We start from the raw sequence: 15233 nt of genomic DNA, 5'->3' as shown, positions 1-15233 counted from the left end.
CATGTTGACCACTGAACGGTCTGATGATTAAGTAACCAAGGCTAGTGGGCAGCAGTGAAAACCTACAGAGTTGTAGAATTCCAAAATAGAACAAAAACCTACACCTGAAAAGGTTAATAGCAACACAATTTAAAGACAGGTTGTGTCCTTTTTGTGTTTAATGTGTTTAATTGGGAACAACACCACATGTGTTACTACAACACATCTAATGTAGCTAATGCTAATGCTGAATGGTAATTATTTAGCTATCCTGGAGCCCTAACCCGCCTCTAGGATATAACCCTGGTACCAATACATACCTTTCACCACGGCAGCACCATGGTCAATTATTTATACAATAGCTGGTACAACTGAGATGACCATCATACAACCATGCTATTTGTCTGTAAGGGCAGATATGGAAAGGACCGTTAAACTACAGATGAGATAAGTAGTATTCAGTATGGATTAAAAAATGTACCATTTATTTTAGCACAGTACTTAAGTGCATAATCCGGATCATATATCAAATACAATCTGCTGACCATATGACATATGCTTTGTTCATAACTCATACGTCATACTGGAATTTAGTGGAGCATATTAATATGTACTGTTGGACTGTAATAATTCCATGTACGAATTAATAAAAATGAAATGAAATGAAATACTCAATTGCAACTGTCCAATAACCAATGGAAAATTCCTATTGTTTCTCAATAGTCCAGTGCGCTCCACAGAAAGGGCCGTCAGATAGACACATTGGTTGTGCGTAATGTAAGATAGGCCGATAAGAGAGAGGCGCTTGTCTCTGGTTTTATAATAAAATGGCAAACAGACAAAGGTATAATGTTCAGTGCAAATGTGTATGTCGTTTACAGTTTATTAGGCCACCTATGCAGCTTGTTTATTTTGTCCATTATCTGCCTCTGCCACAAATGTATGTCTTAGTTATAAGGTGGTCTGTCACAGAGTTAAAATGTTTTCACTATCAATATATTAAATTAGCCATTGTTTTTGTTTCCGGCCCCCCATACAATGGCTTGGAAGAAATTTGGCCCTCGGCCATACTTAATTGAAGACCCCTGGTCTATAGTGTTAAACTAGTGATTAGTGAAGTTAGTCTATTGTTATAGTGTTATACTGGTGATTAGTGAGTTAGTTAGTATATAGTGTTAAACTAGTGATTAGTGAGTTGTGGATGCACCATATTCCTGGGGGGTGACTATCATATGAACAGTTAACACAATGTATAATATAATAACTATTTAAGAAATAAAGTGTCATTTGCATACTTATGGACTAACCCTAGTCCTAGCTTGAAAAGTTGCTTTCAGCGGAGATGGGCATGAAGCACTGTTTGAATGTTGGTTCACTTTGTTTTTTAAATGAGTGTGAAGATTATAAACAGATTCCAAGCATTTGTAACTTATAATAAGTTAATAATTTTGAAATATTACACATTTATTCCCCCCAAACTACACGTGCAGCTTTGATGTTGAATATGCAGCCATAAAATAAAACATAAATTAGAAATTGATAGATAACAGTAAAAAAAAAATAAGAGATGATTTAAAGAGAAGAGTTCCCAGAAGTCAGCTTCAAACAAAACACTTGGCAGGAAGAAAGGGTTTTTAGCCTAATATTTCAAGACAGGCGATGACCTGCTGATCATCCGTCAGAACTGTTAACGGTGGACGGCGGCTGAAATATGTGAAATGAAAAGCCGCTGTGTCCCGGGGCTCTTGGTGTAAAGACATAAAGACAGAAGCATGGCCAACACTCCCTATAACACTGAGGAAATCACAAGACAAAAATATTCTTAAACATTTTCTTCTGAAGCAGCCCGATGACAGCAGACATACCACGTCTGGCACAAACATGTAATGCTGGCTAAAAGTTATATTTAGCATTAAAAGTGTTCGTCATTGTTTGTATTTTGGATTGTATGAGTCAATAATCTATTACGGGGCCATCTGGCTCTCAGCTGGACCGGATTAAAGCAGAAAGGCACTGAAGCGTTTCCACCAGCTCATGCAGCAAGGATGGAACAATGTGCCCTACAGCCTACTGCTGCACTGGTGACAATGTGCCCTACACCCTACTGGTAACAATGTGCCCTACACCCTACTGGTAACAATGTGCCCTACACCCTACTGGTAACAATGTGCCCTACACCCTACTGGTAACAATGTGCCCTACACCCTACTGGTAACAATGTGCCCTACACCCTACTGGTAACAATGTGCCCTACAGCCTACTGCTGCACTGGTGACAATGTGCCCTACACCCTACTGGTAACAATGTGCCCTACACCCTACTAGTAACAATGTGCCCTACACCCTACTGGTAACAATGTGCCCTACAGCCTACTGCTGCACTGGTGACAATGTGCCCTACACCCTACTAGTAACAATGTGCCCTACACCCTACTGGTAACAATGTGCCCTACAGCCTACTGCTGCACTGGTGACAATGTGCCCTACACCCTACTGGTAACAATGTGCCCTACACCCTACTGGTAACAATGTGCCCTACACCCTACTGGTAACAATGTGCCCTACACCCTACTGGTAACAATGTGCCCTACACCCTACTGGTAACAATGTGCCCTACACCCTACTGGTAACAATGTGCCCTACACCCTACTGGTAACAATGTGCCCTACACCCTACTGGTAACAATGTGCCCTACACCCTACTGGTAACAATGTGCCCTACAGCCTACTGCTGCACTGGTGACAATGTGCCCTACACCCTACTGGTAACAATGTGCCCTACACCCTACTAGTAACAATGTGCCCTACAGCCTACTGGTAACAATGTGCCCTACACCCTACTGGTAACAATGTGCCCTACAGCCTACTGCTGCACTGGTGACAATGTGCCCTACAGCCTACTGCTGCACTGGTGACAATGTGCCCTACAGCCTACTGCTGCACTGGTGACAATGTGCCCTACACCCTACTGGTGACAATGTGCCCTACACCCTACTAGTAACAATGTGCCCTACACCCTACTAGTAACAATGTGCCCTACAGCCTACTGCTGCACTGGTGACAATGTGCCCTACACCCTACTGGTAACAATGTGCCCTACACCCTACTGGTAACAATGTGCCCTACACCCTACTGGTAACAATGTGCCCTACACCCTACTGGTAACAATGTGCCCTACACCCTACTGGTAACAATGTGCCCTACACCCTACTGGTAACAATGTGCCCTACACCCTACTGGTAACAATGTGCCCTACACCCTACTGGTAACAATGTGCCCTACACCCTACTGGTAACAATGTGCCCTACACCCTACTGGTGACAATGTGCCCTACACCCTACTGGTAACAATGTGCCCTACAGCCCACTGCTGCACTGGTAACAATGTGCCCTACACCCTACTGGTAACAATGTGCCCTACACCCTACTGGTAACAATGTGCCCTACACCCTACTGGTAACAATGTGCCCTACACCCTACTGGTAACAATGTGCCCTACACCCTACTGGTAACAATGTGCCCTACACGTTTCGCAATTATGCCACATCAATGTGGAACGCCCTACCCAAAGCTGTAAAGGAATGTGAATCACTACCCACTTTCAAAAACACTCTCAAAGAACACCTACGGGAGACTGCAATTCGAAACTGGCCCCTGCAAATGTCCTAACACAACCCCCTCCAAGTAGTATGTATGTCTTGTCAATATTCCAATGTACAGTTTTGCTTGTACAGTTGTACAGTGACCCCCACCCACCCCTCCTACCCAACCCCCCCCCCCCCCCACACCCCACCCAACCACCTCCAATGTACAGTCCCCCCCCCCCCCCCCACATACCCAACCTCCTCCAATGTACAATTTCTACGTCAAATGTATATACTCTTTTTTCTGGACTCTTTTTGTATCACAAACAGTACTGTATTTGCAAATCTGGTATGTCATAAATGTATAGATGTCATGTAGCAGTACTGTCTATCTGTATGTCATGTATGTCATATATGTTACGATGAATTGAAAATGGGGGACCCTGATGTAAACAAGACGAAAATATTTCTCTGGTCTGCATCCCCTTAACAATTGTATGTATTGAGCTGTACTGTACTGTACCCATTCTGCAATCTGTTAATAAAGTTTTCAATCAATCAATCAATCAATCAAACCATACTGGTAACAATGTGCCCTACAGCCTACTGCTGCACTGGTAACAATATAGCGGAATAGACTGTATTAATATTCCATATACCATATTGATCTCTATTGTTATTATTTATTGTTGTTTTTTTTGTTTGTTTTTTCATCGCTTAGTGTGCACATTGTAAGAGCCAGTGGAGAAATATTCCACTGCTCATCTTACTGTTGAACACCCAACTCATCTACAAGTTGAACCCATACAAATGACAACAGACACAAAGGATACGTTTAACAGATTCCATAGACATGGTTTATTAGCAACATGCAACAGCCTGATGCAGGCGGCTTGGGGGAGGATGCACATGGAGCTGCGCACTCCTGGGCAGCTGGCCAGCACCGCGACCATGCGGACCTATTCGCAGAGAGCGACGAGGACCCAGTGGGACGCTTCAGGCGACCAAGACCTGTGCAACACCCTGGAGCGAGCACTGAGGAGCCGGACCAGACGTGCAAACCCTGTGCCACCACACGTCCAGGTGCTGTCCACCTTGGGCACGTGCGCATCAAGGCACCCTCCCCAGATGCATTTCCATATCTCAACAGAAAGCAATACCACTCCATCAAACCTTCCAATCATCTGCGACACCCAGGACCACCTGCTCTACGTGGTCTCCCGCTTCCCAGGAGGTGCACATGACTCCTACATCTTACAGAACAGCTCTGTGGGTGAGCACCTTGAGCAAGGAGACGCTGGAGACGCATGGCTGATTGGTACGTATGTGTGCGCAATTAATCGTTCCAGCAACAGTAGGCTTCTATTATTCTAATGACTTGTTTTATTAGGAAATTGCGGATATGCGCTGGCCCCCTGATTGATGACCCCCCTCACCAACCCCCACACGGAGCAGGAGGTGGCCTACAACGAGAGCTACGCGTGCACTCAACTTCCACTGTCGAGCGCAGAATCGGACTGCTGAAAAGACGCTGGGTGTGTTTTGGACGCAGCAGCTGACACACCTCAGACAACCATGAGTCCGCTATTCCTCCTCCGGTGGCCAACATCTCTCTCCTGTGTTTTGCTATCCTTTTTTGGACTCTGATTTCACGCTAAGATGTCATGTTCTACTCCTAACAATAGTTCAGCGTTTACGGTGCACTATGCGCCATGTATATACCATATATATTTATTTATTTATTTATTCTTACTATATATATATATATATATATATATATATATATATATATATATATATATATATATATATATATATATATATATACCTACTCTTACTAATAGTTACACTTCTGGCAAGTATGACTTACTACTACTATAGGATCGTTATACCTGTATCTTAATACTACAACTCTGAGCACTATTACTCAGTGGTATTTATATATTTTATACCAAGTTTAACACATTCCCCGCCAACAACATTTATATACGTGTTTGGCCGACAACCGTTGAACGCCAACCATGTATATATACGTTATTTGGTCAGTTTTCCTTTTTTTCGATTTTAATATTCTATTTAATATCACAGACCTGTATGTTTCAAGTTTCTTTAATAGTTGTCATACAGAAGTACAGAATACTTTTATACAAAATGCTTCTTTCTGTTACGCTCCAGAGACTGTGCTAGACAAAAGATAAGTATAAAATAAAATAATGCCGTTAAAATAAAATAAAATATGACTTATATTTTACTTATATTCACCACGGGATAACGCGCAAACGTATTCATGAAAACATTTATTATTTTTTGCATCTTGGACAGAAGATAGTTAATGTCAAATGACCATAGTATTGTATCCATAGCTATAATATAGAATATAGATATAGCTCTACAAACAAGGTGATGCACTCATATCTTTTAAAGTGTGGCCTCGCTAGAACAGGATGAGGCCAATAGCTGGCAGTCAATGTGCGTTGTACGTTACTATTGCACTTTACTGTTACATTTGTACTCTGGTTAGATGCCAAACTTATTTTCGTATTTACTTGTGCTGTGTAATGACAATAAATGTGAATCTAATCTAATTTTGATCAGTTGCAAATTGCTTTTGCGCTACAGTACCCGTTGAATCCGTTTGCACACGGTCCTGAGCTGGCAGGGCGTTTCTGTTTCTGCACATTCAGGTGCACTTTCCGTTTAAGAATGAGTGACATTCTTCATTCAGGGGATCGCAGCTGAGAACACTTGGGCCATTTACAAACACCTTTCCACACGTTCAGGCATACGGAAGAGAACTCGCATGCATTTGTTCTTACGGAGATAGCTACGAAGATAGTTGCGAAGATAGTTTACGAAGATAGTTGCGAAGATAGTTACGAAGATAGTTACGCAGATAGCTACGAAGATAGTTACGGAGATAGTTACGGAGATAGTTGCGAAGATAGTTACAAAGATAGCTACGGAGATAGTTGCGAAGATAGTTTACGAAGATAGTTGCGAAGATAGTTACGAAGATAGTTACGCAGATAGCTACGAAGATAGTTACGAAGATAGTTACGGAGATAGTTGCGAAGATAGTTCTCTCAATCATGAGGTCCAATGTGCCCTACAGCCTACTGCTGCACAGGGTTTCCTTTTCTGTCACAGATCTTGACATTCCTCTGGCAAACCTGGAATGTCCAGTGAAAGAAATGTTTCATCAATAAAGTTTTGCGAGTGACTTATGCACCTCAGACTTGAGATAAGTGTGCACCTAGGATTCAGACTTGAGATAAGTGGACTTTATTGCACGACTCCTCATTCAAACCTAAGACTTATCCTTGGTATTAATTGGTAAATCTCTATAGGGTATACGGGAAAAAAAAACTAAAAACAGAGGAACACTAAAGGTTTGCTTTACAATAGGTGATGTTTATGGGGTGTCTTTTCTCTGCACCTACTTGGCCAGATGTTTGGTGAGTAGCTCCAACATCTGTCTGTTCCTCTCGGGCAGCCGGTGTACAAGACCATGGATCTCTGTTATCCTGGCCTCCTGGTGGTCCAACTCTGGAGGGAGGGAGGGAGGGAGAGAGAGAGAGAGAGAAGAGAGAGAGAGAGAGAGAGAGAGAGAGAGAGAGAGAGAGAGAGAGAGAGAGAGAGAGAGAGAGAGAGAGAGAGAGAGAGAGAGAGAGAGAGAGAGAGAGAGAGGATATAGATAGAGAGAGAGAGGATAGAGAGAGAGAGAGAGAGGATAGAGAGAGAGAGAGAGAGAGAGAGGATATAGATAGAGAGAGAGAGGATAGAGAGAGAGAGAGAGAGAGAGAGAGAGAGAGAGAGAGAGAGAGAGAGAGAGAGAGCGAGAGAGAGAGAGAGAGAGGATATAGATAGAGAGAGAGAGGATAGAGAGAGAGAGAGAGAGAGAGAGAGAGAGGATATAGATAGAGAGAGAGAGAGGATAGAGAGAGAGAGAGAGAGAGAGAGAGAGAGAGAGAGAGAGAGAGAGAGAGAGAGAGATGATAGAGAGATAGAGAGAGAGAGAGAGAGAGAGTGAGGGGTAATGAGACAGCAGGCTCTATGTGCATGTCTATGCATGTGTCCCTACAGCCACTGTAACGCTCCGCTGTCGAGACTTTACACAGACACACCGCCTCTTATCGTTTATCTCTTATGACATCCAGATATGATTTATCTACATTCCATTTATACGTGGCCAGTGGCCACATCAATACATCTTCATCAGCCGGTTAGAAATCCAATTGCATCTTTCCCGCAAATAGTTTATATTTGGGGGGGGGGGGCTGGTTGTAATGCATGTGACATACTGTGTGTGGCTTGTGTTGACGCATCCATTTATACATGATGACTAACTCGTGCCCCCGATGCATCTTCCAGCCACAGTGGGTCTGGGCTGCGTTTACACTGAGGCTTCTCAGCCACACTGTCTGCCATACATCGGGTCAGCTGGAGACATGTGACATGGCCAAGTGTAAATGGGGTGACAGACAGACAGACAGACAGACAGACAGACAGACAGACAGACAGACAGACAGACCGACAGACAGACAGACAGACAGACAGACATAAAGAGTGACATACACACAGTCAGACAGTCACATATACAGACAGAAATAGATACAGACAGACAGAGAGACAGACAGACAGACAGACACACATAAAGAGTGACATACACAGTCAGACAGTCACATATACAGACAGAAATAGATACAGACAGACAGACAGACAGACAGACAGACAGACAGACAGACAGACAGACAGACAGACAGACAGACAGACAGACAGAAAGAGTGACAGACACACAGACAGACAGACAGACAGACAGACAGACAGACAGACAGACAGACAGACAGACAGACACACAGACAGGAAGGCAGGTGGCTGATGAATGACTACAATAAGTCAGCCCCACAGGGCCGGTCGATACTAGTAAGACAGGCAGGCGGACAGTAGATCAACTCTCAGTCTCCCTCTGTCACTGCCAGGCAATGCACTTCTACTGCTGGTGACCACACACACACACGCACACACACACACACACACACACACAGCAAACATGATTGCGCAAACAAATACACTCAACGCAAACACATAAATTCATGCAGAGTGAACCAAATACACACACATACAAAACAACACCCATGCATTACATCAAGCTAGCATGTAAACACACACACACACACACACACACACACACACACACACACACACACACACACACACACACACACACACACACACACACACACACACACACACACACACACACACACACACACACACACACACACACACACACACACACACACACACACACACACACACACACACACACACACACAAATTGCAATCACACATGTGCACACACCTACTTGCCCAACTGAAGGCACACAATCATACCAGGCCTTTACAGAGATGCACATTGCACAGACACGCGCACAACAGACACACAAATAACAGACACGCACACAACAGAAATCCCGTAATGCCTGTAATGAATTATCCCTTCACATCTACAGTACACTACATCATCCACATTGTGCATGGGCACACCCAGAAACCTTAAGTCAAATGTTAAGTCCACACACACACACACACACACACACACACACACACACACACACACACACACACACACACACACACACACACACACACACACACACACACACACACACACACACACACACACACACACACACACACACACACACACACACACACACACACACACACACACACACACACACACACACACACACACACACACACACACACACACACACACACACACACACACACACACACACACACAGAGAGAGTATCAAAGCTATATGCTAAGTCAAGTCTGGACTAGACTGGTCGGACAACACAGAGGCCCTGTACAGGAAGGGACAGAGCAGGTTCTTCCTGAGGAGACGCAGGTTCAATGTGTGCAATAAGCTGCTGCAGTCATTTTACCAGCCTGTAGTGGCCAACGTCTTCTTTTTTGACATTGATCTACTACATCAACTCAAGGGACACCAATAACCTGAACAAGCTGGTGAGGAAGGCTAGCTCTGTGGTGGGAGGCGGAGAGGAGGATGAGACTTGTGAAATTGTTTTTATATGACATACTGTACAGAAGAGTCGGAGGGATAATAGCCCACATTATTCCCAAGCCTAACCATGCCACCTAAGCTGGGAGCAAAGACAAATAAATATGGATGGGGGGGGGGGGGGGGCTAAGAGGAGACAGTGGAGAAGATATGGCAGAGTAGGATCATTTAGTTTCTAATTAGTTGTACAGTCGGTATATCACTACCTTCACCACACACCTGGGTCTGAGAAGATACATTTATTAATTTATGTTAGTTAGCTCTCAAACTAGAGGTGGTGGCGGAGAGGAGGATGAGAAGGAAGCTGGCCCCTATCCCGGAGAACCCCTCCCACCCACTCTATGAGAAGCTCTATGAGCTAACCACCTCGGACAGTCCTTCATGCCAGCGGCCATCAGGTTCCATAACCACGGCCATGGACTGCTGCCAGCAGCTGGATAAATAATGGCTGCAGAACATGAGAAATATTAGCAATGTCCGACCCTTAACCACCAAGTGCGTCTGACTCTTAACCAGCAAAACATGCACGGACTATAACGTATATTATGACCAATAGGGTACAAACCGTCATCTGCACCTTGCGTATACCGTTTACTTTTACTCATAGTATATATTCAGATTTCATTTTATATTGCCTATATTTACGTCTTTCTTATATTACCCTGCCCATAACTGTACCTCCCCTCCCCCTCCCCGGTGCTGCTATGACTCCCACATTTCCTCAAGGGGATCAATAAAGGAATATCTTATCTTATCACCTCAGCTGTTCAATTCACACTTCAGCACTAACTATACTAGTCATAATTTCTGCAATTTTTCAAAACTGACACACACACACACACACTCTCAAACAAGCATGCATAAAGGCAAACACACACAAACAAACACATGCACTCAAAGAAAATAGCACACATAAATACACACACAAGCAAACATGCACCCACAATGAGCACACATACATACATACGCACGCACACACACACACACACACACACACACACACACACACACACACACACACACACACACACACACACACACACACACACACACACACACACACACACACACACACACACACACACACACACACACACACACACACACACACACACACACACACACACACACACACACACACACACACACACACACACACACACACACACACACACACACACACACACACACACACACACACACACACACACACACACACACACACACACACACACACACACACACACACACACACACACACACACACACACACACACACACACACACACACACACACACACACACACACACACACACACACACACACACACACACACACACACACACACACACACACACACACACACACACACACACACACACACACACACACACACACACACACACACACACACACACACACACACACACACACACACACACACACACACACACACACACACACACACATACAGAGGACCTGACAACACCAACCCCAGGGTGCTCAAGGTGTGCGCTGGACAACTGGCGGCACAATTCCAGCACCTTTTCAAGCTCTCCCTGAGGCTGGAGAAGGTGCCCCAGCTATGGAAAACCTCCTGCGTTGTCCCGGTGCCCAAAAAGGGGCGCCCAAGTGCCCTCAATGACTACAGGCCGGTCGCTCTGACGTCACACGTCATGAAGACCTTTGAGCGGCTGGTCCTGCAGCACCTCAAGCCCCTGGTGAGTGACTCCCTGGACCCCCTGCAGTTTGCTTACCAGGCAAACATTGGGGTGGAGGACGCCATCACCATGCTCCACAGGGCCTATACACAGCTGGAGAGGCCATCACCTACATGCTCCACAGGGCCTACACACAGCTGGAGAGGCCATCACCTACATGCTCCACAGGGCCACACAGCTGGAGAGGCCATCACCTACATGCTCCACAGGGCCTACACACAGCTGGAGAGACCATCATCTACATGCTCCACAGGGCCTACACACAGCTGGAGAGACCATCATCTACATGCTCCACAGGGCCACACAGCTGGAGAGGCCATCACCTACATGCTCCACAGGGCCTACACACAGCTGGAGAGGCCATCACCTACATGCTCCACAGGGCCTACACACAGCTGGAGAGGCCATCACCTACATGCTCCACAGGGCCACACAGCTGGAGAGACCATCACCTACATGCTCCACAGGGCCTATACACAGCTGGAGAGACCATCACCTACATGCTCCACAGGGCCTATACACAGCTGGAGAGACCATCACCTACATGCTCCACAGGGCCTATACACAGCTGGAGAGACCATCACCTACATGCTCCACAGGGCCACACAGCTGGAGAGACCATCACCTACATGCTCCACAGGGCCTATACACAGCTGGAGAGGCCATCACCTACATGCTCCACAGGGCCTACACACAGCTGGAGAGACCATCACCTACATGCTCCACAGGGCCACACAGCTGGAGAGACCATCACCTACATGCTCCACAGGGCCTATACACAGCTGGAGAGGCCATCACCCACATGCTCCACAGGGCCTATACACAGCTGGAGAGACCATCACCCACATGCTCCACAGGGCCTATACACAGCTGGAGAGACCATCACCTACATGCTCCACAGGGCCTACACACAGCTGGAGAGACCATCACCTACATCAGGGGTGGCCAACCCGCGGCTCTTTGCCCGTCAATGTGCGGCTCTTCCATAAAAAAAAAAAAAAATATATATATATATATATATATATATATATATATATATATATATATATATAATATTTTTTTTTTTTTACTTTTTTTTTTTTATGTCACTCATTCCATAAGGACGTAGAATAAACATTTACAATTTTTTTTAAATGGTCCATTTGCATGTTCTTGGGATCTGAATCTAGGGACATATATGGATCAGTGTCAGAAATAGTGTGTCTGTTACTAGGCTTGAGTAAATTGTAATGAACCAAAGGAGAATATCAATTCGATTTAATTTTTTTTTTATCTTTGACTATGAATAACACCATGCTAAAATTGACCAGACCTGAAAAATCTAAACAAATTAATGAAGGGAAGATTATTAAACAGAAGGTTACAGTACTGAATTCTGCCATCTTTTTTATAATGTAAATTTCTCCACCATTTTTCATCGTATTGCAACACCGTTTTTTGCAAGACGTTCACAGAAAGGTAGAGAAACTAACTGTGTTCTGTTTTATGGCAATAACGTTCAGGTTTGTGGGAGATAATCCCAAAAAATAAGTGAAATAAAAAAGTAAATCCAGAAGTCAGATGATTGACAGGGGCTGGTGTGAGCTGGGTAGGGTAGTTTTTCTAAATTCGAAAGCCCTGAGTCTCTTCCTTCAAAAGACTACACTCACTTTTGGATGTGCCACTTCCTCCTGTCAATATGCGCCGGTTTCCGACTCAATGCGCTGAGATTTCTATAATCTTATATTTCACTAATAACAGTTAAAATAATTGGTAAACAAACGTAATGCTGAAAATATACACTTTTACTGTATATCTCGGGCTTAAGAAGTTAACCCTGTGAGGCCCAAGTTAAAAAGACATTAGCAACTTCAGAGGCCAGAGGGTGGGACATATAAACACATTTACTATCAAATAGCATTGTGAGGCTGAACAACAGGACCAATTGACTATAGGCCTACATGTGCTTAAATTTTTTTAAATAAACATTATTTTTTTATTTTTTTTGTATTTTTATTTCTCTTTCTCCAATTTTGTTTTTCTCCCGTCCCAATTTAGTCGCCGTGCCAATTCCCCCCCTCCCCTACCTGGCTGCTGTATGCATGTTCTCCTACGAGTTGGTACAAGGGCGTCCCGAAGCCGACCGCACGCTTCCTCCGATACGTGTGGCGACTGCCAGTGACGTCTTTTCACTTGGCAGCGAGGACTCTCATTGGTGAAGTGTAACGCGTGGGAGGGCACGCTATCTCCACCAAGTCCTGCCCCCGCTGAGCAAGTGCCGAGACCTGACCTGTAGGCGTCACTGTCCACAACGCCAGATTCCCACCCACCAGCTTCCCACCCCCTAATACTGCCAATTGTATTGGTATGAACGACCAGCCAAGCTGGTAGCAACGCCGAGAGCTGGGCTCGAACCCAGCATCTCCTGCGTTGGTGACGAGCGCAATCTCCGTTACGCCACCTGACCGCCCTATAAACATTCTTTTTTTAAATGGCTAAAAGTGATTTTGTAATTTTGCAACCGTGGGTCTCACAGGGTACTTTTAACCCTGTGAGGCCCAAATAAAAAAAGACATTAGCAACTTCAGAGGCCAGAGGGTGAGACCTACAGTATAAACACATGAAGGGTGCCGTGACTGAAAAAAAAGGTTTAGAAACGCTGGTATATGGTGTGGCTCTTTGTGGTACCACAGTAATTTTTGTGGCTCTTAGTCTCTGACTGGTTGGCCACCCCTGACCTACATGCTCCACAGGGCCACACACCTGGAGAGACCATCACCTACATGCTCCACAGGGCCTACACACAGCTGGAGAGACCATCACCTACATGCTCCACAGGGCCACACACCTGGAGAGACCATCACCTACATGCTCCACAGGGCCACACAGCTGGAGAGACCATCACCTACATGCTCCACAGGGCCTATACACACAGCTGGAGAGACCATCACCTACATGCTCCACAGGGCCTATACACAGCTGGAGAGACCATCACCTACATGCTCCACAGGGCCTATACACACCTGGAGAGACCATCACCTACATGCTCCACAGGGCCTATACACACCTGGAGAGACCACGCAGCTCAGTGAGGATCATGTTCTTCAGCTTCTCCAGCGGATTTAATTAGTGATGCACTGATGTGAAAATTGTGGCCGATACCGATAACCGATATTAATATTGCTGTTCTGGCCGATACCGATATTTACCGATGTCGATATCTCTGTATAGAAAACACTTTTTTAAGAGCTATTTTCCAAAACGCATTTTTTTTTTTTTTTTTACTTTTGTAACTTATTTTCAGAAATTACTAATATTTTGAAACTATTTAACACTTTGAGCGCCACGCCCGAGATTTCTCGGGTTTACCCCCCGACCGTTGAATGCCACGTCACAAGTATTCTCGTTTAAAAAAAAAATAATTATTAGCGTTCTGAAATCATATTGCATCAACTGAGCCTACCGTTGGAGATCCAGGCACCGCCGGCGCTCAGATGTGAAAAAAGCGCCCCCTATCGTCTCCCAGATGGTAAATCACCCTTTTGGATTGGACTCAATGAAAGTGAATGGGAGAACGGATTTCTGACTCCACATTTTACTTCTCACTGATGTAACCGGGGTCTACCAGAGTTCATTCTGGAGCCTTGGTGCCGCGGCGAATATGTGTTCTACTGTATACACGATGGATCAATACAATTATCTAGAGCTGCCGCGATAACCGCATTACCGCGGTATCGCTGTTGCATCACGCTCACCGCAGAGTTAGGCTGAATACCGCGTCACCGCTGTTTTTTATCATAATAATAAAGTTGGCTTGCGGCTCTGCAGATATACCCTACTCGGTTCCAAGCGACCCTATTGGTCCAGCCTGGCTCTGCGG

The 15233-nt window shown here is 45.0% G+C and overlaps 1 protein-coding gene across 1 annotated transcript in view; it reads right to left on the bottom strand.

Annotated features, from left to right (window-relative positions):
* Window positions 1–15233, bottom strand: part of LOC311233397 (rho GTPase-activating protein 26-like) — a 218321-nt gene that overhangs the window by 39409 nt on the left and 163679 nt on the right. The window contains exon 16 of the mRNA XM_084320371.1: window positions 7001–7106. Within this exon, the coding sequence (XP_084176497.1) occupies window positions 7001–7106 (106 nt within the window). The remainder of the gene's footprint in view (window positions 1–7000; window positions 7107–15233) is intronic.

Source organism: Notolepis coatsorum, assembly GCF_963971535.1.
Source record: "Notolepis coatsorum genome assembly, chromosome: 8".
Lineage (NCBI taxonomy): Eukaryota > Metazoa > Chordata > Actinopteri > Aulopiformes > Paralepididae > Notolepis > Notolepis coatsorum.
The sequence above is the reverse complement of the archived record's forward strand: the minus strand, read 5'-3'. Positions and strand labels throughout refer to the sequence as shown.